At 38.6% G+C, this 26,209-nt stretch overlaps 1 protein-coding gene across 2 annotated transcripts in view; it reads right to left on the reverse strand.

Moving 5' to 3' along the window:
- The window catches only part of Plppr5 (phospholipid phosphatase related 5), a 112,843-nt gene that overhangs the window by 4,808 nt on the left and 81,826 nt on the right, over positions 1-26,209 (reverse strand). The window contains exons 4-5 of one of the 2 annotated variants that reach the window (XM_052178511.1): positions 22,990-23,166; positions 11,924-12,043 (exon numbers count right to left, since the gene is read on the reverse strand). In XM_052178511.1, the coding sequence (XP_052034471.1) occupies positions 11,924-12,043; positions 22,990-23,166 (297 nt within the window). Of the gene's footprint in view, positions 1-11,908; positions 12,044-22,989; positions 23,167-26,209 lie in introns of both variants that reach the window. The other variant, XM_052178510.1, reaches the window with a different exon arrangement.

Below are 26,209 nucleotides of genomic sequence, written 5' to 3' on the forward strand. Positions count from 1 at the left end.
GATTTGCCCTTTAAGGTTTGTATTCTTCCTAGGGCTCAGCACTTTCATGTCTGTCACACCTTTAGTCCACAGTCTTGGCTATATTCCCAGAAACCTACCATGTTAGGAATGTAAACTCCTAGTTTCCCTAGTTTCTGTCTGACTGCAAAGTTTGACCATGTGGACATTTCTTGACTGCTAATTCTTACATCCACCCCAGTTTTAGGTTCTATTTTTCCCCACTCATCTGACCCCCTCAGTTGATGCTTACTGTCTTAGTCAGGATTTCTATTCCTGCACAAACATCATGACAAAGAAGCAAGTTGGGGAAGAAAGGGTTTATTTAGCTTACAATTCCAAATTGCAGTTTATCACCAAGGAGGTCAGGACTGGAACTCAAGAAGGTCAGAAAGCAGGAGCTGATGCAGAGGCCATGGAGGGCTATTTCTTATTGGCTTGCATCGCCTGGCTTGCTCAGCCTGCTCTCTTATAGAACCCAAGAATACTAGCCCAGAGGGCCCACCCACAAGGGGCCCTCCCCGCTTGATCTCTAATCAAAAAAATGCCCCACAGCTGGATCTCATGGAGGCGCTTCCCCAACTGAAATTCCTTTGTCTGTGTCAAGTTGACACACAGAACCAGCCAGTACACTTACCATCCCCAAGCCTCTTATCCTCATGCACTTACTTTATCGGTTAGCAATGATTCTATCTTTTCTTAGGAGATGCTACAAAGTATAAGTGGATGTCCCCTGAATGTCCTCATCCACCACAGCTCTTGGCACTGCCCCCGTGTTTGATTTCAAAACAGTCTCCCTCATCATGATATTGCAATCTCACATGGCCAGTGACATCTACTACAGGCCTTTGGACTTGGTATTTATTCAAGTTTCATTTATTACAGCCCTAATAGAAATCATGTTTATATTCTTAGTAACTGGAACTTACCCATAAGTTATTCTCATGTTTCTTTCACATTAATTTAACCTTTAAAAATGCTTTGGACTGGCTACGTAAGCACAGAGCACTCCCCCAAGAAGAAGAGTTAGAGGGCATAGACAAAGAAGCAGATGTACGGCAGACTCCTTTATAACCAGTTGCTGGTTAACACCAATAAGCTTGCCTGTTTCCATAAAAAAGCACTAGTCGGTAAAAATCCAGATGGCCCACTTTTCTTTTCCAGGTGTGTGTGTATGTGTGTGTCTGCAATTTATGAATGAATAAAAAGTGTTTATTCATACAGAATCCTGTACATTAATATTTATATCAGCTGCATTCATGATTTCCTTCAATGACATTCAATCCAAATACTCTCCAGCCAGCCAATGGGAAAAGAAGCTGAGGTACAATTACCCAACAGAACACCTCTCATCAATAAAAAAAAGAAAGAGTGGAAAGCCCACTGATACCCAAATAGGAGGCAGACTAAAAACTTATATGCAATGTCAGCCTATTTAGGACACCCTGGGAAAGGCAGAAAGAAGTGCAGGCACAGAAAGCTGCTCAGTGGTTACCAGGGGTAGATGTTGGAAGTGGGCTGCTTATCAAACGGTAGCTGTTGTGGGTAGACTGAAAATTCCGTAGCTTACTAGTGTTGATTGTTACGTGAAAACCTATTTTCAACAGAACCCATAAGACTGGGAATCTTAGGGACTAGGGAGATACCTCCATAGGTAAAGAGCTTGCTCTACAAGCTCGAGGACCCAAGTTCCACCTGCAGAACCCACATCAAAACCACCAGGTATGGCGGTGTACATCTGTAACCCCAGGGCTGGACAACCAGAGACAGCAGAACACCTGGGGCTCACAATTCATGTCAGCTCTATGGTGTTCAGAGATCATGTCTCAGAAACAAGGTAGATGACATCCAAGGTTGGCTTCTGGCTACCCCACATACATGTGGACAGATACCTGCATACACACACATACACACATACACACACATACATGTGCACATGTAATGACAATTTTACAAGATATAAATTATTTTTTAATATGCCTGAATTTAATTTAAAAAAAATAGGACTAAGAGCCATGAGCTGTCCAAAGGCAAGTTACTAATGTTCAGAATTTGTGTTTTCAGACATGGAATCATTATTTCAATATCCAATTGTTTTGATTCCACAAGAAAATTATAAAATAAATGTACTGGAAAATATCCTAATAACACATTTAAAATAAGCTACTTCTATCTCTCCTTCATTATATAACAGTAATAGGATGTATTTCACTGTTTTCTTATAGACAGTAAAATGCCATTTTATGTGTGAAGTTCTCACCTAGCTTGAGACATCTGTTAATCTTTCACAGAAGCTTAGTTTTTACTATTAAGTTTGATGATATGTTTGTTTTATTTATTGGTTTATAACTTTATCTATGGTAATGGATATGAGCAAACATATTATTTGGTATAAGCCTTCTTGTATAGAAATCCATGTACACAATCCCAAAGGTTTTGTTTTTATTTTGTGAGACAGGCTCTCATGATGGAGCCTGGGCTAATCTCATAGTCTCTGTGTAGGCACCGTGGTTCCCGACCTCAGGCTTCAAAGTGCTAATGTTACAAGGATGTGTTGCCACACATTACTTTCTCAGGGGGCCTCGCAATCTGCTTTAAGAAAATGTTTCAGAGGGCTTGAGGCAATAACTCAGCAAGAAAGATACTTGTCATACAAGCACGAGGACCTGAGGTTGAATTCTAAGTGCCCAGGTAATAAGCTGGGTGGGCATAGTATATGCGTCTATTACAGCTGAAATGCCCAGATTCAGGGTCAGCGACAGAATATGTCAAAAAACAACATAGAAAACAACATAGGAAAACTCCAGGTACAAACCTTTGGCTTCCCTACAAAAATCAATACATGTTCATGCCCATTCACATGTGTACATAAACATACCAACACTTACACAAACCCCACAAACATAACACACACTCACACACACACCCATACACACAGAGAGATAGAGACAGAGAGACAGAGACCCAGAGACACAGAGACAGAGAGAAAGAGAGAATTTCAAGTTATCACTATGATTGGATATGGGTACTTCCTGTCCATTTTGTTTTGTTTAACTGAATAGTTCATTCCTTCTTTTTTTTTATCTTCCATCTCTTCTTATCCCACTTTCCCACTTCTCTCATCTCTTCTTTTCATTTATTTATTCATTTATTTATTTATTTTCAGATTGGGTAGCCATCTCAGGGTCTCAAGCACAGTAGGCAATCAGTTACTAAACTACAACCTCAGCCCTGCTTTTTAATTTTTTAAACAAGAAACAAGATATCCAGATTGCTGACTTGTGCTTTTTGACTCCTTCTTTACCTAAAACAATGAATTAAAAAGGGTGGTATGGTTTAGTTCCAAGACATTGGGCTTGGTTTACTGTTTATTCCCCTAGTTGTAGCTATTTTTCTCTACTGTAGAGTATTTCTCTGTGGGATACATTCTCCACAGAAAGTTTTCATCATTCTTAAATGTTCCACACCGAGGGGCGTGGTGGACAGCTCTGAACCCCTGCCTGTGTATGACTGTGTGTGCTGCTGGAGAGAAATTGTTCACCCATCACTCTGCCACTGCGTACTCTCCCTTAACTAACAGCAGAGTGAATCATATCCGCTTAAGCTATAGTCATCACCCACGATGCCATTCAAAAGTAATTCTCAGAAAGAAGCTTTCACAAAGGGAAACTGAAAAAAAAAAGCCTGCTTGTCATTCTCTATCTAATACAATTCACAGATAGTGTGGAAAACCCAATCCTGAATGTGCAGACCTAAACAGCAAAAACAATGTGAGACTGACCACGGATGCTAGTGTCTAGTGCACAGTGCGTCCACAAGATGCTAATGGCTGCTACAAGTATGTTTGCTTGTTTGTTTAAAGATTTTTTAATAAAATATATTTGATTATGTTTTCCCCTCCCCAAACTCCTTCCATATCCTACCTACCTCTCCATCCAACCTCATCTATCTATGTATCTATCTATGTATCTATCTATGTATCTATCTATGTATCTATCTATGTATCTATCTATGTATCTATCTATGTATCTATCTATCTATCTATCTATCTAACTACCAATCATCTGGGAATTTAATGTATGCTTATGTATGTATGTTTGTATCTATCTATCTATCTATCTATCTATCTATCTATCTATCTAACTACCAATCATCTGGGAATTTAATGTATGCATATGTATGTATGTTTGTATCTATCTATGTATCTATTTATCTATCTATCTATGTATCTATCTATCTATCTATCTTTCTATCTATCTATTTATCTATCATCTCTGTATCTATCTGTCATCTAGGTATCTATCTATCATCGATGTATCTATGTATGTATCTATCATCTATGTATATATGTATGCATTTATCTATCATCCATGTATTCATGTAACTATCATCTTTGTATCTATGTAACTATCTATCTATCTATCTATCTATCTATCTATCTATCTATCTATCTGTCTGTCTGTTTATCTATCTCTATCTCAGATCAAAACAGAAGAAATTTAAAAACATGCATAAAATTTTTTAAAAATGAAAATCAAAATAAATAAAACAGCCCAGTATATACCTGTCACATTTTACTTATTTCCATTTAAAATTCGGTTTTAAAGCAAAATAAAGCACATGAGAACAGCATATAAATTCTTATTTCTTTAATTACTTTCCATAGATGCTCAAAACTAGCCTTCAGTGCCTAAAGTACGTATCAGTTTATGCCCATTAGCTACTGCAATATCTAATCACTACTGAAGTTGTCTTGTGTGGTCCTATAGAGCATTACATACCATTCAGCAGTTTCACGAAACAAAGATTTGTTTTATAGAAAAGCAATTGAATCTTAAGTAGATGGATAGTTACAACATTCTGAAACTCCAAAGGAATTTTTCAGGGAACATAGCAATATATAATCATATTTGCCTAGGCAAAAAAAAAAAAAAAAGCCCACAACACCCACAGAAATCTTGGGTTTGAAGTACAAAGGAACTGTTAACAATTAGCTCTCTTCACAGGCCAACACACACACACACACACACACAAACACACACACACACACACACACACACACCATTCTGAATACATTTTCAGCTCCTATTTCTCTTTGACTTCTGTCATCCTATAATCTGCTACCAAGACCATGGAAAGGTCACTACACAGGCTGTTCCGGTCATTGGAAGTTCTTTTAGAATGTTCCTATTTTTATCAATTGCTTCTGCAGATGCTGTGATAGTAAGCATCATGATTTCCTTCACAGTGGTGCTTGTCTCTGGAACATCTGGAGATTTCTGGAACCTTGCTTAATTGTTTTTCACTCCACAGATGGTTTGTTTAATCAGGGTGCTCACTTACATTACCTGTTTCATCGACTGGCACAGGTTACATGCTCATGATAAGCCATTTTTCCTACCAGGAACTCTACCTGTAAACTATTCTTTCTAGTTCATTCTCTTTCTTGTTGGCAAGACCAGTTTCTTTTCCTTTGATTGATTAATGTCTTATCGTCTGAAGTGAAATTTATATTTACAACTGTTTCTATCTACTTTATCTTTCTTTGGATCTCCAGTATGTGGATAGCCATTATAGGATCACATATTTCCAATCTAATAACTAAAAGCAACAACAACACACATGCATACATACACACAACAACAAAACAACTGCTACTACTACTAAAAAGAGACTGTGGTGTATGTATGTATGTATGCATGTATGCATGTATGTATGTATGGCTCTAGAGAACCCTAAGAGAGCAGATTCCTATCTTTACTGCCTGGTAGTGTGCATGCCTTCACAAGGTATACTGACAACCTCCAAACCCTGTGGTTCCCAACGCCTGTTTCTCGTACTATACATTGGTGACTAGGTTCTGTGGAGCTGATCCACTACCCACGTTTTATTGTCCTGGAATGTAGGCTGGAGCAGGCTCCTACCAGGAGAAGGCATAGGCCAACAAAGTAGGCAGAAATTCTCAAAGCTCAGTAAATTTCTGGCCAATAAAATCTCTGTCAGTTCTATTCACAGGCCAGTAGCCAAGTCTGAATTAAATGAATCAGAAAAGGTATTCTGCCTGAAGAAGTAGTTAGTAATTGAGACTGACACTGTCTACTACCACAACATCTGTAATTGTTACTTTCCTCATTGTTACAATCTGTAATTGTATACTTTTTTCAGTATTGTTAATTTTCAATGAATCTCTGAGAGGTTCTAGTAAATATTTCAATTTGACCTTGCATCTGCTTAACTTTCCCATATTACATATTCAAATATTTATTTGGAAAAAGAGGTTTATTCTTACAATATATCCTAATATATAAAGAAAATTAGATAATACCTTCATTGCTCTGATGGTCACCCTTTCCTAGAAGATAAGCTTTGGTGAGTGTCTTCTCTGCTTGGTACCTTTTCTCATGTCAGTTTCTTTGAATAGCTCTTTCACACTTTAATCTATTTTTTTAAAACAGCAAAATATTTTTAAATGTTAATTGTGTGTACGTGTGTATATCTGTGTGTGAGTTTGTGCACTTGAACGCAGGTACCTGCCAAAGTCAGAGGTGTAAGATCCCCTAAAGCTGGGTTAAGCTGTCATAAGCCTCCTAACACCAGTGCTGGAACTAGAACTTGGGCCTGACCTAAGAACAGTATCCCCACTTGACTGCTGAGCTATTTCTCCAGGGCTCTCTTTAGTCTTAATTTACTTGTTTTTGCTTTCCTCTGCATGGACTTTCTTCTTTCTGACCTCCAATGTTGGTTGAAATCCCACCATGCTAGTACCTGTGTTCTTTCACTGGTTCCTAATCTCACAGGTTTAGCTTCCATCCCACGTGTTCTCTTTAATTTCCTGTATTGTGGAAAGGAGGTGCCATGGACCGTAAATGTAGTCAAGCTCTTTTTGATGTGTGTGAGGGAAGGAGGGGGCTGCGGTGTTCGTTAAGATGTATGCATTTGTATGTGGGGGTGCATGAACGCTTGATCGAATGTGCACAGGCTAAAAAATCACCATGAGCAACTCCTTCAATTCCATCCCGCCTTATTTTTAGACAGGGTTGCTCCTTGAGAGTAGAGGTACCCCAAGAGTTAAAAATGGCTACCTGTTTCTGCCTCCATAGCTCTGGCGCTATAGACACACATGATATTACCTGCCTTTTATGTGCACGTCAGAGACTCAAACTAGCCCCCATGCTTCTGGAAAAGCACTTTACCAATGGCATCATCTTAGTTTTCTCCTTGTCACCCCTCACCCAATAAAAGGTTTGCAATGTCCCTCACAAAGCCACTTTAAGAGATCTAAGTTCGTCTCCTGATTATTCCCATTTGAAGCAATCTAGTTTTAACTCATTTAAATTTTCTAAACTGTGTGAAAAGGCTTCATGAACAGTCCAAACATTCCCCACAGTAACTATGGGATCTTCCTCCTCTGCATGAAGGAGAGGGAAGAGGCACTTCTCTGTCCTCATTTGAACAGAATGTGTGAGGAGACTCATGTGAGCATTTTTAGCAAGATAATTTTATTCCTATGTAGTTTTGTCTCATGTTTGCTGACCCACCACAGATTATGGTTCTGGGCAGCTTAACTTCTACTCTATAAAGCTGTGGGAATCTTTGAAGGCAATTGTTTCTGTTGCATTTTATATGCTTGGTCATTTTTAAAGATAGAATTGTTTTTGGTTATGTCTTTGAGTGTTTTGTTTTCAGGTATGTATATTATGTGTGCATCGGGTACCCAAAGAATCCAAATGACTGTATGTACCTGATCTTGTGAAACTGGACATACGGGAAGTTGTGAGTTGCTGTGTGGATGATGAGAACCTGGGTTCTCTGGAAGAGCCATTTGCCAAGCTCTTTGTTTATTTGCATTTATTGTTTTGAAATAAAATAGTTACCCACTCACTTTGGGGATGCTTATTCAGTTTTAAAAAGGGCCCCTTTATCTGTCCTGAATCATTAAGCAAATTTGGGGTAGGGATGAATTTCCTTCACTGTGGATTTGTTTATGCTGCATCTGGTAGAAATTCCTAACATTTTGCTGTTATTTTCATTCTCATAATCAGCTATTATAAAGTCAAGACCTTCACTATTATTCCTAATATAGGAGATAAAGGGCAGTAGAACTATAATTGGTTGCATCATTATTTCCTAGAAGAAAACAGAGATCCTTGATTCTTGGATTCCTAAGGGAAATTAATAGTGTCTTTTAAGCTTCTGGAAACATCCCAGAGCCAGCAACACTGCCAATTCTTCTGGAAATGCATCTCAAAGGTTCAAAGAGAATGAGTTTGGGGGACAGAATGTGACATCTGAAGGGAGCTGACTTTCTGGGAGTGAGAGGGGAGGAATTCTAAGAAAGAAAGACTCCTGCATATGCAAGAGCCAGAGTTTCTGTTCTGAGAGGACTTCAGATGGGCTGCAGATGGAGTGCATGACAGAGGAAAACAAAGGTCTTTCATAAGGATTATACAGATCACAAGGATATCGCACAGAGGTGTAAATTTTACTGAATGCACCCCCCCTAAGGAATTCTCGTTAGTCTGAACGTATCATTTAGATCGTCTAATGAGACCAGACCTTCCAGAAGTTAGCTTATAAAAATGAAATATTTTAAAATTGTAATTATATTTACTCATGAACAGCATAGTAACTGATTATAGAAAGGAAGAGGGAAAAGTGAAGAGAGAAAAAGAGGGAGGAGAGACAGAGAGAAAGGGGTAGGGAAGAAGTAGAGGCAGAAAAGCAAGCTAGTAAAGTGACACAAAGTCTTGTTTCATTGGCTCAGTTTATTTTAAGGTTTTAGCATTACTCTATTTGTTCTGTCTCTGTCAGTTTCTCTCTGTCTCTGTCTCTGCAGTTGTCTCTCTGTCCCTGTCTCTCTTTGTCTCGTTCCCTCTCTCTGTCACTCTCTCTCACCCCACTACCCACACACTCCTCTCCAGATACAGGAGGTGAATATCTTGTATAGTATTTTGAGTAACTGCCTTCACTCTGCACATTCACAAGATTTTACAAATGTAATTTCTCTGGAGTCAAGTGTGGTGGTAGACACCTATAATACCAGAACTTAAATGAAGGCAGGAAAATCAAGAGTTCAAGGCTATCCTAGGCTATATTCCAAATCTGAGGCCAACTATGGTAACATGAGACACTTTTTCAAACAACCTACCACCCCAAAACCTTTTTTTTTAAAGTACTTTAAAATTAAAATTTATCCTTTTGTATCTTGATGTACCTGTTGCATTCTACTGCTGTAAAATAATAATTGGCTATTGTTTAGTTTCATAGGTTCTAGACATTTTTCTGAGTACTTTATGAGTAAGTTAAGCAACTCTCACAAATGACCAGTTTATAAAACCAAAACCAAAACAAACAAAATCTAAAAAGCAAAAGTCAAATGCTATGTTTAATCATCAATGTCAAATCGAGGAGGTTAGGAATAAACTAAGAGACACTTCTCTGGGAGAGTACTACCATAGAATGGTGCTTCCCTTGAAGACTGATTGAGAAGGGATAACCTACCCTGACAGTGGACGCCATCATCCCACAAACTGGTCTTGGACTAATTATAAAGGAAAGTGGGCGAAAGTAAGACAAAGACCCGCTTTCCTCTCCCTCTGCTTCTTGACTGTAGAAGCAATGTGAAAGGACAGCTAACACTCTTACAGCTATTTCTTCCTTGCCATGGTGGCTCTCACCTTTGAACTGGAGCCAAAATAAATTCTTGTCCCTTTAATTTCCTTTCTGTCAAATATTTGGTCACAGCAAGATAAAAGGAATCAATACACTAGTCACTGAGCTTGAGTGAATTGGCTAAGGTCAACATTTTTCAAAATTTCCAGCCAGACTCCTCATAGGTCCATGAGCAGAGGCATTGTATGATATGAATTCTGTCATGGGGACATTCACCACTGATTAAATAATCTTCCATGGCTAGGTACTCAGAGTCTTTATGACTTCATTGATAAACAGATGAATAAAATTATTAGCCTCTTCAATATTTAGTGGTCATTGTACTCTGATGAGATGCTTACCACAGATTAGCCATTCATTTCATAAAAGAGAATGATTATTCAGATAATCTGACTCAGATCTGAAAGAACCCATGACTTTTCCTCATAAATTATGATATTTGTCATGTGATGAACTCCCACAATTAAGGGAAAAGTCATTTGCAAAGAGATGAAGTATACCTGTGTATTATTATTATTATACTATAGGTCATAGTTCATCAAATGTGTGCTTGAACAGAAGAGGTTTACCAGTTTACATAACTTGTAGAAGAAACACACAGACATGGAAAAGCACCATCTTGGCATGATACTAATTCTCTCAGCCCTGCCTGCCCATCAAATGTTGACAAAATGCTCCTCTTCACTCATCACTGTGAAGGAACAAATGATGTTCTTTAACTATTGGTTATCACAATCAAAGGAAGAGGGGGATTTGGCATGCTTCCCCTCCTCCTCTGTCTCCTCCTTCCTCTTCCCTCCTGTTTGCAATGTGAACCCTAACAAAAAGCAACATACTTATTCCACAAAGTCCCCTCCTTCTCTTTCTCTTTCTCTCTCTCTCTCCCTCCCTCCCTCTCTCTCTCTCTCACATACACACACATACAAACACACACACAGGCACACACAGACACACACAGACACACATAGACAGACAGACACACAGGTAGACAGACAGACACACACACAGACACACATAGACAGACAGACACACAGGTAGACAGACAGACAGACACACAGACACATATAGACAGACACACAGGTAGACAGACAGACACACACACACACACACACACACACACACACACACAAGTAGAAAGTTCTTTCCTTTAAGTGACTGCCCTCTAGTTCTGGCTGAGACGCACAGGAATGAGGCCCTCGGCAGTGCAGAGTCTAGGGAAAGGGTAAAATCTCTCCCTAGTATATATCTCTAGCATTCCTGCCAAGATCCTTCCATGATGCAGTCAGGAACACAAGCCAGTGCAGAAAAGAATTCTGATTGGGGATGAAAGGAAAAAGAACAGAGAGAATGCTATCTCCATTTGATGATATCCCAGCAAGCAAGGAAGCCCAGAATCTGCTTTATCTCAGCCTTATTTCCCAAAATGAAGGAGACAAATCACTTGGACTTGATATGGATAACAAAATTAATAGTTCATAAACACTTGTCTCTGTCAGCTTAGGGATTCTATTGGAAAATTCTAGCTCACATAACTTATTATCATGAAACTTATTGTAAATAAAAGGAAGGAGCATACAGGAGCAGTAGGAATTTTGAATGCAGAGAATGCAATAATAGCCTATGAAAACACAGAAGGTGCAAGAAATGCTTGACTTCTTGCCACTGTGACACCCACTGAGGCCTGAACCTGTCCTTTAAAACATTGTCTGGGGCAAACTCAGCCCAGCCTGACCGGCAGCCTCCCTTGCATCAGGAAATGCAGCTGCTGGTTACATGTTACCTCATCTTGGTGCAATGAGACTCCGGGCATGACACTTGTCTGCCCACTGCATGGTGACAATGTATGAAGCACTTTCTCATTTGACTTTGAGAAAAAGTGAACGCATTTGCAAATGAATGTGCCTTTTCCTTTCTGCCTGTGAATGAAGCCAGGGAACACTGTTCCTTAGCCACTCTAGCAATGTAAAAGAATGAATAATGACAATTCTGTCATTCTGTGAGTTTAATGCACAGTTACAGAGATGCCAGCATGGCTGCTATCTGTGGGCACTTTAAATGAGATATGCATTTTATAAGATGATCTTTCCAGTAGTAAATTCTTGCTAATTGACACCTTAAATTCTGAGATTACATAAGCATGAATAAATAAATAAATAATAACTGCTCACTCTCTGAATACACAAACAGAAATAACTGTTGAATTTAGCCTCGATAATGACATTTTGAAGTTATGAATCACCTGCACAGATGTTACCTTTTCCAAAGGGCTTTCTACTCGAGGGATGTTGGTCATCGGCATCCGGGCCACATTGTCCCTGTGTATATGCCCATTTTCTGGTTGTCTTCCTTTAAAATTATTTACCACGCATACAACCTAAAATTTCAGGAAACAATTTCAGTAAGTAAATTACATATTCCACAACTAACCCTCCTTTGAGGAGGTTCATAAAACTCCTATAGCAACCAAGTTTTAAAATTAAACCAAAATATTCCATGAATAAAACTTTACACTCAGATTTACCATGATTAAATTCGAATATCTATTCTAATGCAGATAAGCTCAATAAAATTCACAAATGAATATGTAAAAGAATGAATAATGACAATTCTGTCATTCTGAAATGTTCGTTTAAGTATAGACAATGTTCAAACCAATCCAAAATTAACAGCATAACCTTATAAAAATCTGTAGGAAGCTAACCTTTTCTTAATGCAGCTAATCTACAACTTAATTTTTATGCTCATTATTTCCCAGTGCTTCAAGATTATTACATTCACACCAATTCTTGACAGTTGGCACTCTGTAATTTAGTAACATTCTTTTAATTACGATTTGAACAATAGCTTACCAGAGCTACTCTTGAAATAGAAGACCCTTCACATAAAGACAATTGACCCTCATTTCAGCTGATTATTTCCCAGAGGTGAAAGACTGAACTGAACCAGGCATGAAAATTAAGTTCCTGTCATGTTAAAAATACACATTTCTCATTCATCTTCTAAGGTTTTTGATTTAGTAGCTGAAGAATGAGGTGCAGAAGAAGGAACCTTTAAATTTACTGCAAAATTCATGAAGCAGATGAATCAAATTTAAGAAATAATGATCTAAGTAACACAGAAAAATTATTTCCTATGGTGAGTTTATACTAACCACAGGATAGTGCATTGGTCTCCTTTCCTGGGCTTTATATTCTAGAATAGATGGTACTTGTAGGTTCAGCCTAACACTTATTTTTTTAAGTGAATTCTTGATCAATAGTGATATATTTAAATTTTATATTTTCAGAAATTCATCATTGGAAGACTTTTGTTAAACTTATTACTGATATTTTATTTATATTTTTAAATGATTTATTGTATATTATGTGTATGAGTGCTTGGTCTGCACTCTGTATGTGCATCATGCGAATGCCTGGTGTCCAAGGAAGTCAGAAGGGGAAGACTGATGCCCTGAAACTAGAGTCACAAGCTTGTGAGCCAGCATGTGTGTGCTGGGAGCAAAATGCAGGCCGTCTGCAAGAGCTCCATGTTACTCAAAATTCTAAATACCTCTTACGTCTTGGTTACTCACCCATTCTTGAATAAAATTTACAAGGTTACAAGATAATAATATATAAAATGATACTTTATACCACAAAATTATTTTCTTGCAAACTGTGATTTACCTTTTTAAACCTTCCTTTGTCCTAGCAAAACTATAGATTAAAAAATAGATCAAAACCTGATAGTACAATAATACACTTTTCCATGAATTTTCATTAAAAAGATAAACCAAGATCCTTTCAGAGAGGTTTCTAAACACACACACACACTCACTCACACACACACACACACACTCACACACACACACACACACACACACACACTAATGCATGTGCCTGCACAGCCACACATATGAACACATCATACACATATACACACTCACATCACACACACACACACACACACACACACACGCACACGCACACACATACACACATGTGTACAGAAATATATACACTCACACCACACACACATATACTCACACTACAAACACATATACACTCACACCTCACACGCATACACACACATACTCCTATCACATTCACACAACACACACATATGCACACATACCACACATACACATACATGCACAGACATACACACACTCACACTACATACACATATACACACTCATACTACAAACACACATATATATATATACTCACACCACACATACTTACACACATACATACTCCCACCACATTCACACCACACACACATATACAAAAACATACACACTCACACCATACACACACATACACATGCATGCACACACACACACACTTACACATGTGCCTCCACAGACACACATACACACAAACCACACACACATACACTCATGCACACACACATACACTCATGCACACACACATACATGAATGCACACACATAGACATACACACACTTATACCATACACACTCACACCACACATACACATACACATGCATACTCCCACCACATTCACACCACATACACACATATATACACACACCATACACACATACTTACTCACTATACATATACACATACATACACACACCATACACACACACACAAACACATGCACACACACCCTCACACACACACACTTACACATGCACCTGCACAGACATACATACACACATATATACACATGCACACATACATGAATGCACACACACATATACATTAACCATAGATACACATATACACACACATACACAATCACACCATACAAACACACATACACACATGCACACACACTCACTTACACACTCATACATGTGCCTACACAGACACACAAACACGCATGCACCACACACACACATGCACAGACATACACACACTCACACTACATACAGACATATACACACTCACACCACACACACACACACACATAAACATACACACACACTCATACCACATACACATAGACCCACACATCACATATACATACCCAGACCCTACACACACATATACACACACACACACATGCATACACCCGGGTTTGGAGGCAGTTATTCAGTACTCTTTCCCTCTTCCCATCTTATGAAGCTGACACTCCCATGATCCCACTGAGGACTAAAGGAGACTGATTGCTGAAGAAACAGAGTCTTAATGTTCTGTCTGTAAAGGGACGCTATTACATAATTTAGTAAATATTTTCAGTGGTGTGGGTCATAGTCAATGGAAACTACACAATTCTTCCTCTTTGCCTGGAAAGCAGCAATGTCATCTGTTCCTGAGAGAAGAGGTGTGTAAACACGCTGATATGACTCTCCTCTTAACATAGGCAACAGGTTAAATTCAGTCTGCAAGCTGCAGCTTGATGAATGAGCATTGTTCTAACATACAAAGGACAGATTTAATAACTGTATGTAACAGTTGCAATGAAACAGTTTCAAAGTTATATCACAGCACACATGCACACACACACACACACACACACTTAGACATTTTCATTGGAATTATTAATAATTAGAAATTTGGGCTTTTGAAAAGAACGGTTGAAATATTTAAAACAAGATCAGTTGAAATGAAGTAACTGTAGCATCAATGTGAGCTTCAGAAATTAGGTATGATTATTATGCTACTTATTAATTTTATGTTCAGAAGTTGCAGTTTTAAGTAATATGATAATGCATATATATATACATAAATGTATTTTGGGCATTATAGGAACACAGTCAATGGCAACTACTAAACTTCCTTTTTGAAAGAAAAGCAGTGATTTTATTGTAAGAGAAAAGTGATGCTTCCCTTAATAAGGCAGGTAGTAGGTCAAATTCAGTCTGTTGACTGCATGTAGTGTGTGTGTGTGTGTGTGTGTATGTGTGTGTGTGTGTCTAGAAAACTCTTTGAAGCACTCTTGGTTATTTTTTTGTTTAAATGAAAATTCAGGTTGTCAGAAGCAGCTTGGCTTTATCTGTGAAATGCTTAAGCACCTAACCTATGTAGATACACACAGAATGGTAATTATTGGCCTAATTATTCTTTTTTTTAATTGAATATAATCTTCATTTACATTTCAAATGCTAAAACCTTCCCGGGCTTCCCCCCTCCCTGAAAACCCCCAACCCCTCCTCCCACCCCCTGCCTCCAAGTATATGGCCCTCCACCCAACCCACTCCCACCTCCCCTCCTCCTCCTTTCCCTTTGTTGGGGCATCTATTGAGACTTCACCAAGAACCACTTCTCCCACTGATGCTCAATGAGGCATTCCTCTGCCACATTTTTGGCTGGAACAATGTGTACCCCTTGGTTGATGGTTTAGTCCCTGGGAGTCCTGGGGCATCTGGGTGGCCTACATCCTTGTTCTTCCCATGGGGATGTAAAGCCCTTCAGCTCCTCCAGACCACCCTCCAACTCCTCTATTGGGAACCCTATGCCCAGACCTATGATCAGTATGTGTAACGTTCTGGCAGGGCCGCTCTGGAGACGACCATGGCATGCTCCTTTTGGTATGCACTTCTTGTCATCCATAATACTGTCAGGGTTTGGTGACTGTTTATAGGATGAATCCCCAGGTAGGGCAGTCTCTGGGTGGCTTGTACTTCAGTCTCTGCTCCATACTTTGTCTCCTTTATTGCTCCTGTGAGTATTTTGTTCCCTTTCTCAGGGGAACCAAAGAACCCTCATTTCAGTCCTCCTTCTTGAGCTTCCTGTGGTCTGTGAATTGTAACTTGTTTATTTTGAGATTTTGGATGAATATCCACTTATCAGTGAGTGCATACCATGTATATTCTTTTGTGACTGGTTACCTTACTCAGGATGATGCTTTCTAGTTCCATCCATTTGCCTAAGAATATCATGAAATCATGCTTTTAATAGCTGAATAGTACTCCATTGTGTATATATACCACAGTTTCTGTATCCATTCCTCTGTTGAAGGACATCTGGGTTCTTTCCAGCTTCTGGCTATTATAAATAAGGCAGTTATGAACATAGTGAAGTATGTGTCCTTATTACACGTAGGAGCATCTTCTGGGTATATGCTCAGGAGTGGTATAGCTGGGTCCTCAGCTAGTATTATAATTTTCTGAGGAACTGCCAGACAGATTTCCAGAGTGGTTTCACCAGCTTGCATTCCATCAGCAATGGAGAAGTGTTCCTCTTTGCCTACATCCTATCCAGCAACTGCTGTCACCTGAGTTTTTCATCTTAGCTATTCTGTGAGGTGGAATCTCAGTGTTGTTTTGATTTGCATTTTCCTAACTAAGGATGCTGAACATTTCTTTAGGTGCTTTAGAGCCATTGGAGTTTCCTCAGTTGAGAATTCCCTGTTTAGCTCTGTACCCTATTTTTTTTAATAGGGTTATTTGACTCTCTGGAGACTAACTTCTATAACTCTAATTATTCTTTTTAACACTTTTCATTTTTTAACTACAAGGAAATAACTAGATTTTCTTTAGATTCTTACTTAAATAAATAAAAAATTTTGTGTGATAATTTCGAAAGTCTAGAATTGATGTCCCACTAGCAAATAAGAAAAAGAAGATGCGTGCGTGCGCGCATGTGTGTGTGTGTGTGTGTGTGTGTGTGTGTGTGCATATGCCTAGGCCGCAGGCTAACAAGAGATACCTTCTACTAAACATTATCTACTAAGCATGATCTCTTACCTCATCTCAGAGTTCAACAAACTCACTAATCTAGCTAGCCATATTGTCCCCATGGTGTCCTTTCTCAGCCTCCCATGTGCTGAATTTACAGACAGGCCATATTACTCACTCAGCATATTTACAGGCTCTAGATCTTAAATACTCACAGATGCACAACAAGTACTTTATCTCCTAGCTATCTTACAGAAGTCTTCTCTGAGCCCTCAGCTAGGACAGCTTACTGTGTTTGGTGAGTTTGTTTGCCCTGTGATCAAATAGAAAGAACTCTGAGTCTGTCTGTTAGAGCACCAGTCTCATCATGACATTTCATACTAGATAAGGGAATATGTTGACTGGTGTCTTTTCTCAGACTCTACACTGCACATCAGGATCACCATCTGAAGTTTTCTACCTCTGCATCCCACTGTCACAGTGAGTGGAATCATTCATAAATGAGCACACTAATGAATGAACATACATTCAGGTGACAAATTTTATAATATATGCCTATGCCATAATGGTTTAAATTTAATTTCCTTTCCAACACTGTAATTTTAGATCAATGGTTGCTCTACATGTATGCCAATATTCTCCTATAAAGATTACACCAATAAAGCACCACTGTATACATTTTGGATTCCTTATGTAGTATTGATAATAAATTTATTTATATATTTACTTTTCTTTTTCCCATAATTACTGCATTATTAATATTGAGAAGTAAAACAGCATGGGCTCTTAATTTGGGTGTTTGGTTATATACTAACTTTAAAGACAAGACCACGGTCAAGCTATCTACTGTATCTAGGTCTCAATCTTTTAATCTGTAAAGTGAGGACAATATATCTCAATGAAATGCTGCAATGACTTTTACTTTTATTTAAAATAACATGACAAGCTATTATTGAGATCAATAAAGTTGAGCACTTCTGCCAACAATACTATGTATCATATTTGGAATAAATTTCATGTCATCCATTTTTATAACAACAGTAATATTAACAACTAGTGCTCAAGAGTTATTTGTTTAGTATTTTGCTAAGCATGATGGCTCTATTCTTCACCCTTGCACAATGTACAGGGATGAGTGACAGATTTAGAATACAATATAACTCCTTGTAGGATGCTAACAGCACAGACTTATATGTGGCAGAAATCAAGGGGGAAATGAGAGAACTAAGTGGTCAAAGTTACTGCCTAGGAAGAATGGGACTTGTCCAAGACAAATCTCAGCTATGTTGAGGATTTAGGTTGCGTTGTAAAGGATGGGCCTGGTAAGGAATGCAACAAAGCGATGTTTACTACACATGGAATTTCATAGAGCCTTTCAAAGACATCAAGGTAGTCAATTCAAGATTCTCATTCCTTCCTTCTACCCATATACCTGACCCTGTCCTGGATACTTTCAAAGACAAACAGTGAACAAAGTGAACAGAGTTTTTCTCTGTTGCAAAAAAGGACAGTGAAACAAAACCGTCAGACATGGTATCTAGGTCTTGTGTTGTGGAAAAGCACGAAGGAAGAATGCACAGGAGTCTTCCTGAGTATAGCTTGGGGAAAGTGTTACTATTAGAGGACTAGTGATATGTAAGTGACATATGTGGTGTCACACACGTGCAAGGCGGCTCTCAGATATTCCCCCTTCTTACTCACCATTGTAACACACACACACACACACACACACACACACACACACACACAAAACAGAATTCTCGCAGAACAAAGATGTAGGAAGGACAGGACTTGTTTGTGATAAGGGAAAGGAATTGATTGTACTTTCAAGAACTGGATTTATATACATGGTGAAATGGGTAGGAAACTTCTCCCTGGGAAATAAGCAGATCACTTCCCTAGAAGTGTCTGCAGTTGATGTATCAGGGAGAGTTGTGTTTTTCTTGTTATTGCAATGAACTGTTATAATATAAATAAAAACAGCAAGGTGGTTGTATGAAGGATGTTGGAAGCAAAGGATCAGGAAGGAACTGTATGCATTCATGAGATAGGAAGCAAGAAGTTCTGGTCAGAGGGACTGGTATAAGACATAAGGAATAACTTGGGTATTGGTAATGAACTTGAAGTAGATGATTCACTGGTTGTGGGGGTGAAGCAGTAGAATGAGTCAGAGGCAAACGCCACATATGGATAATGGTGATCGGAGGAGGTGTCCTTCAACCAAGACAGCGGCTCAGAGTAGAGTCATGTTCGTTTTATTTTGGAATCTGTTTAGAATCCCGAAAACACTGTGAGATAATTGCAGAACATTTGCCAGCCAGAGTTGGCATTGCCACACAAGATAAATACTCTACTGGGCTGTCCAAATGAGAAACCTGGGAGTCATCACAAGTTTTGCCTGTACTTCATGCACATCATCTTCTGGTCCCCCAGGCCCTCCCTCCTCCTTTCCGTTCCCTTCCAAGGACTCTCCCTTCTCTCCATGTCTCTATGGTCAAATTTACACTGGCTTATTTCCCTCATTCTTCATAGCATGTCTCCTATATCTTCACCTCCAGTTTAATTCTAGAGCATATATTTAAAGCACAAATCTCCTAGGGTAAAAGGTCATTGCTGGGGCCATTCACTAAGCATGTACTCTTTTGTTTACCCTTCTGTAAGTTCAAGAATGAGTCCTTAGGGAAGTTGTGATTTCCCTCATTAAAGAGATCCAGGAGCACAGAAAGACTCAGCAAAGTAGTCAATGGGGAAAAATGGAGTACATGAAGAAGCTGGGACTCAAACGAGCTTGTTCTTGTTCTACTCATTTGAAGGCAGTGGCTCCTAATTCATCTACATTTTAAACAAAAGTCCACCTTGTTCTCCTGATTCACACAGCCTTTCCACCCTGGCTATCATTCGTGATGGGGCACTTGTACTGTTCTAGGATTCTACTCTGTCTCATGCATAAGCTGTGTGGTGGGTCTGCAGTATAGGAAAGGCTGCATGCTTGCTGTCCCTATGTAGGGTCACATTTACTCTGCGTCACATGTTTTGTTCTCCTTCCTTGCACCGAGTCCAGACTTATATATTTTATGAGCTTCCCAAGCTGATCCATTCTTCCTGACAGGTACATCTTCCCAATGAAGCTAACGTCTCCAGTATTATTGGTAAGTTGTATGTAATCCTCTACGAAGCTCCATGACTGTTTTCCTTCAGGATAGTAACATATTTAAATATATGAGCTCTTCATTTTTAGATATTTATTCACATTACTAAGTACAGTACTTGTATTTAGGTAGGAAGTTGGCAGCATTTTATTTTATGATAGAGGAGAGGGAAGTGGACTTTGAGGGAAGAAGCTAATCTACAAAACAAAACTCACTGTAGACAGGCTTACATGAGCTTCCTTGGCTCACCAATTGTTACCTATAGGCATTCACAATAATCAATTATCATCAATGAACAAAAAAATTCATATTTAGTTACATGGCTGAAGCACTGTTTTGATTTGAACTGATCACAGAGTCATCTTTCTCATGTATCATAATATTTAAAGGGGAACCATAGAATCTAAATAATACACATTATTTTATTGAATGTGCACAATAGAGGGAGGGGCTTGAGCTCAGGAGAAATCCACAGCATAGCTCTTTATTTGTCAAGTTCTCAGGCACATTTCTGAGAAGTCACTAGGTTTCTGGTTCTAAAGAATCTCCTTAAGAAACTAAGATGCTTTCTGGAAGTAGAGGAAGATGCAATGGCCAAGGGAAGAATAGCAGGAGGCAGATGATATGCCAGAGAAGATAATCCACACTCAGGGAGCTGAATGCTCTGACATCATAATTTGCATCAAATCTTTGTTTTGTTTTGTTTTTTTAAATGTTAACCAGTTTCAACATTGGTGAGTGAAAGCAGGGAAAGTTTTTGATCCATTCTTCCTCCTGAGTTTCAAGAAGCAGCAAGAGAATTCAAAGAGGCAGAGGTGTTAAATGATAATTTTAGCCCAAGTCTGTTGCTGTAGTTGGATGATGAAATTTAGCCAAAAGCGCCTGCAAGACTCAACAGTAAACAATCTGTATCCTATCTAGGACTACACCTGTAACCAAGCAACTGACTCCCAGTCATTCATTGCAGCTCAATCTCCAGCCAATCAGAGGCCATGAGTGGCCAGACAACTACCATAAAAGGCAGTGGATCAGGTTACTTAGATCTCTTCCTGTTCTCTGACTGTAAATGCTAGCTCAATCTGTGACAGGGAGGGACATTCTGAACTGACTTTTCAACCCATCACGGATTTTTTAAAAGCTTTCCATCGAAAGTCTCCCAGTGACCTTGAAAATCACAATGAATGATGCTACAAGAAAGAAAAGAGAGCCGGATGCTCTCTCGGGATGTAGAGCAGACATGCAGTCATGCCCACAGATCTGCTACGGGTGCACTTAGAGGGAACATTTCATTTCAGATTCCAGGCACATCATTTGTACTCAGACATATAAGTAGAAAGCTCACACACATTCCCCCCCCCCCACCACACACACACTACTGATTATTAACTAGAGAAAGGTGGCTGAGGAAGAAGTAGTGGAGTAAGAACAGCTTAAACTGTATTAAAATCGACATAAAGCATTTCCTAAACCATAACGTGTCCCTGCAGAAGCCTTTTGATTTATAAACTATACACTTGGTCATCTAGGTAAGTCAGTATGAACCCCACAAATAATAGACTGATAAACCTGAAACTCACAGTAAAATCTTCCAACCAAATTATAGATATAGTGCAAGCATAATTTTAGCAGACATACATACAGGTGGCACACCATTAGAAGTCTCTGCATGCTCTTCACTGTGCAGCAGACAAGACAAGGCATGATTGAGTCTCTGTCACTGTCTTTGACTATTTAGTTCTGGAGGTGAAGTGATATATTTTACAATCACTGCTGTGGGAGTGTTTGTGGCACAGGTCTCCCGGAGGATAAAGATTAAACGCATGAGGCATTTGGGTCCTCGAGGATATTTATTTTAATACAATAGAGGTAAACTGCTCTGAGGAAAGCTGAAATTATACAAACAACTCAGTCTATAAAACTAATTGAGGAGGGACAAGTGAGATTGCTTAGAGCAATGGTTCTCAATATTCTGAGTGTTGCAACCTGAGTTCTTCAGGTTGTAAAGATCCCCCAAATATAAGCACTTTTGGTGATACTTCATAACTGTAACTTGCTACTGTTATGAATCATAAGGTAAGTATTTGATGTGCAATGCATATGAAAAGTTTGTTAAGCCCCTAAAGAGATAATGATTAGTGGCTCACAGGTTGAGAACCATTGGGTTAGTGGCTAAAGGTATCTGATCACCAAGTTTAACCTTCAAACACCACTTGGTGGAAGGAGAGAACCTACTCTTACAAGTTGTCTTTCTATCTCCACATGCATGCAATGGCACATGTGCACTTGTGCATGTATGCACACTCATGTGCATGCATACACACACACACACACACACACACACAAATAAATGTAAAAACTAGTTCTTGAGGACTCTATAGCCTTTCCCCATTTTATGCAAAAGTATTTTAAGTGTGGAATTAATTTATTCTTCTTCTTCAAACCTGATCTTAAGAATAAATAAGCAAGGAAGAAGAAATGAGTAGTTAAAAACATAAATATTATCATGTTCTCTATCACAAACAGTGATTCATCCTTGCATTTTTTAGAGGTGGTTTATTAAAAGTTTACTTAAAAAATATTCTTATAAAGTCAAACTTACCAGAAATACTGCTATAGATATTCCAACTAGAAAGCCTGCTATCACATCTGACCAATGATTTCGATATTCTGCTACTCTGTTGAGTCCAGTAAGAAAGGCCAAACACATTAATCCCAAGCACAGGACAGGCTTAGCAAGTCTGGTTCCTTTGGCTTTGATAGTGTTGGTAATGTACATCTGAAACAGCAAACAAAACAAGACTTTACACAAAAGCATTTTTTGAGATATACATGAGACACATTATGTATAAATTACAAAAATTTATTTGTCAATTATATATGCCTGTATGGATTTAGTAATCAACTACAGTGTATGATTTTTCGTGGCTTAAAAAATGTTGGTTGTGTGTTGTTTTAGCTGTGTAACCTAGGCTGCCTTCCAACTCCCTACACAGAACTGAATTTGAGTGTTGGAATGATAGGTGTGTCTCACCACACTTGGAATGAAGTTTTTGATGATGATTTCATAAATGTGGAATTTAAGTGTGCGGATTATTTAATTGTACTTCTCTTGCAGGCCATTTCTTGCTAATGACCATGTGTGCACATACATGCAGATGGTGATCAGATGTATCAGAGCCCCTGGAGCTCGAGTTATAGGCAGTTGTGAGCTGTGGATGTGGTTGTGGAATGTGGATCCTGGGAATGAAGCCACAAAGGTATGTTGTTTTTATCTGCTGAGACATCTCCAGTCCTATAACAACCAATTCTTATGCACCGACATCAGACTTCTAGGAACATAAACAGAGTTATCCCAAGTACCCTCCTATCCTCCTCCTCTCACATGCTTTCTTTGCACATTTGTTTCACCTGAGTTTGCATGTTAGATAGTCTCAACATTATGGCTATGAGGGGAACATTGATGCTGTGTCAGTGTTTCCATCTGTATTCTCTGTATGGAAAAGATGTATACTTGATCAAAGAAGAATTGTAAAAATAGCTAGAAAAAAGTTAAGTGACAGTTTCTACCAAACTGATGTGCCTGTAAAGAAGATAGTCTAGTCAGAGCAAAGCCAAGGCTGGCTTTATATGTTGCTGTCTGAAAACATGAGATTAAAGGGAAATACAGAGCACAGAGTGTTAACTAGTTACACGGAAGGAAATAAATACACGTAGTGAGCCGGCATGCTCAGGAATAATTTAGCTTTTATCCCAATCTCACTTATTATAGTTTCATTGTTCAAAATTGAAATCACAAATCACTCTATTAGTGAACCTGTTAACTTCAAGTGGATAGTGTCAGTGTTCAAGTCAACCATATCGAAATTATGAAAGAGGCAGGTTTGAAAGTACAACTAGATTGTATAGTGTTGATAACAGGAATATCTGGTACCTAGAAAAACACGTATGGGTGGGTATCATGCATTACATTCTATAATCTTGACTATTATCTCAAGTCAAATAGAAAATACATTTGCTTATGAGGGTAGATCAAAAGAGTAGTGTCTAGACTTTTCATTTCATAATGACCATTTTAGAATACTATGAAATCCAATAGTTATCTTCGTTGCTTTCCCTTTTCCAGGGTAATATTTGCAGCCTATTATCATCCAGAAGAAGCTGTATGCATCCATAAGCAGTTCAAATGATTGTCATTCTCCATGGCTAAATTCTATCCCATTGTAATTTGTGTCAGGGCTTAATATTCTGGGTGAATTATGAAAGGAAGGAAGGAAGAAAGAAAGAGGGATTGCTTCAGTTGGCCAATGACATCTGGAGTAAGATCTGTAGATTTTAAGCCTGTGTTCTGGGTCTTTAATCATGTCTGTTAGAGAAAACAGGGATACCCAGGGGGAGATGAGAAAGAGCAAAGATGTTTCTGCCCTTGTGAGATGGTGTTAAAGCAATCTGCCTTCAAGAATAGCAAGGATGCCAAGCTAGGGAGACTTTGCACTGATCCTGTTAAGAGGGTAATCCCTCATTTGAATGGTACATAGAATTTTGACCTCTCCTGTGATCTTCTTTAACACAAAAGTTTGGTTGATCTCTTTACATCTGCAAAACTCAAAAGATATCCTACCCTTATTGAAATAAATGTGAGTTAACTGAATAAAAGGAATCATGATAATAGCTACTATATCTGTCACTTAGTGTGTGCTTTCTGTCCAAGGCAATGTTTTTAAGACTTCATCTCACTAAATATTTAATAAATTTAATATAATTACATATCATTATTACCCTCACTTTATAAATGAAAGAAAAGCATCGAGATAAAGCTTATTGTGGGCCACACAACGTTATTTTTGAGGTGGCACCGTTGGCAAAGAAAAAATGGAAAGGGACTATGAACAAAGGACTTAGTCACTTCCTGAGCATAAGACTTATTTCCTATCTCTTACGTGAACTTCTTTTTGTGTGTGTGTGGGGGGGGGGGTAGGTGAGAAAATGGCTAAGAGACTCAGCAGAGTACCTGATAATGCAAGAGAGCTGGAGCTAAACAAACACAAAAAGATGCCAGCACAGCATTTTAAGAGTGACAAGACACCCTGCCCCATCATTAGGGAAAAGTATGAAGAAGGAAAAAAAAAACCCTAAAGAATCTCTATAGCTTTGGGAAATGTTTTCCATCATTCCCCTAAGGTCATCTTAGATAAAACTTAACTCTTCACATGGTCAATTCTGCTGCTCCTAACTGTTGGCTTGGGTGAAAGCTGCTTCAAATTCAAAGATGACTCATTTCCTAAATTATACTACTGACTCCAGAAGGCTCACAGAGAGGTTCCCAAACAACCTCCCCACTGTGCAGACTAATGTGACAGTGCCTTTATTAGAAAGAATTAAAGTATAACTTTTCTTAAATTTGAGGCTAATATCCCAATCCAGAATGGAGAATAGGAGGTCACAGAATTTCCAGAGCTATGGGATTTACAAAGGTGACAAGAATTTTACAAGCGATTAATATAACATTAAAATTGATTATAGCAATGCTTTGGAAAATACACATATTGTTGAAGCATAACCACTATAAATATAACAAAAGGCAAATTAGAGAAATTTTCATTTGAAACTGGCAACTCTCTAGTACTTTATGACAACAAGTGCCATTTAAAGAGTTTATTTGTGTTATCTTTGCAGAAAGTCTATTATTACTAATTTGCAAAAGGAGAAATCATAGCATAATGGCATTTCAAAGAAGCTGGATATAGGACAGGAATTGATTATTTATGCTTTGTCGGTTTCTAATTCACTTATGAAACCATCTAGGTTAAGCAGATGTGAAA

The sequence above is a fragment of the Apodemus sylvaticus genome, chromosome 4, assembly GCF_947179515.1.
Source record: "Apodemus sylvaticus chromosome 4, mApoSyl1.1, whole genome shotgun sequence".
NCBI classification, from domain to species: Eukaryota; Metazoa; Chordata; class Mammalia; order Rodentia; family Muridae; genus Apodemus; species Apodemus sylvaticus.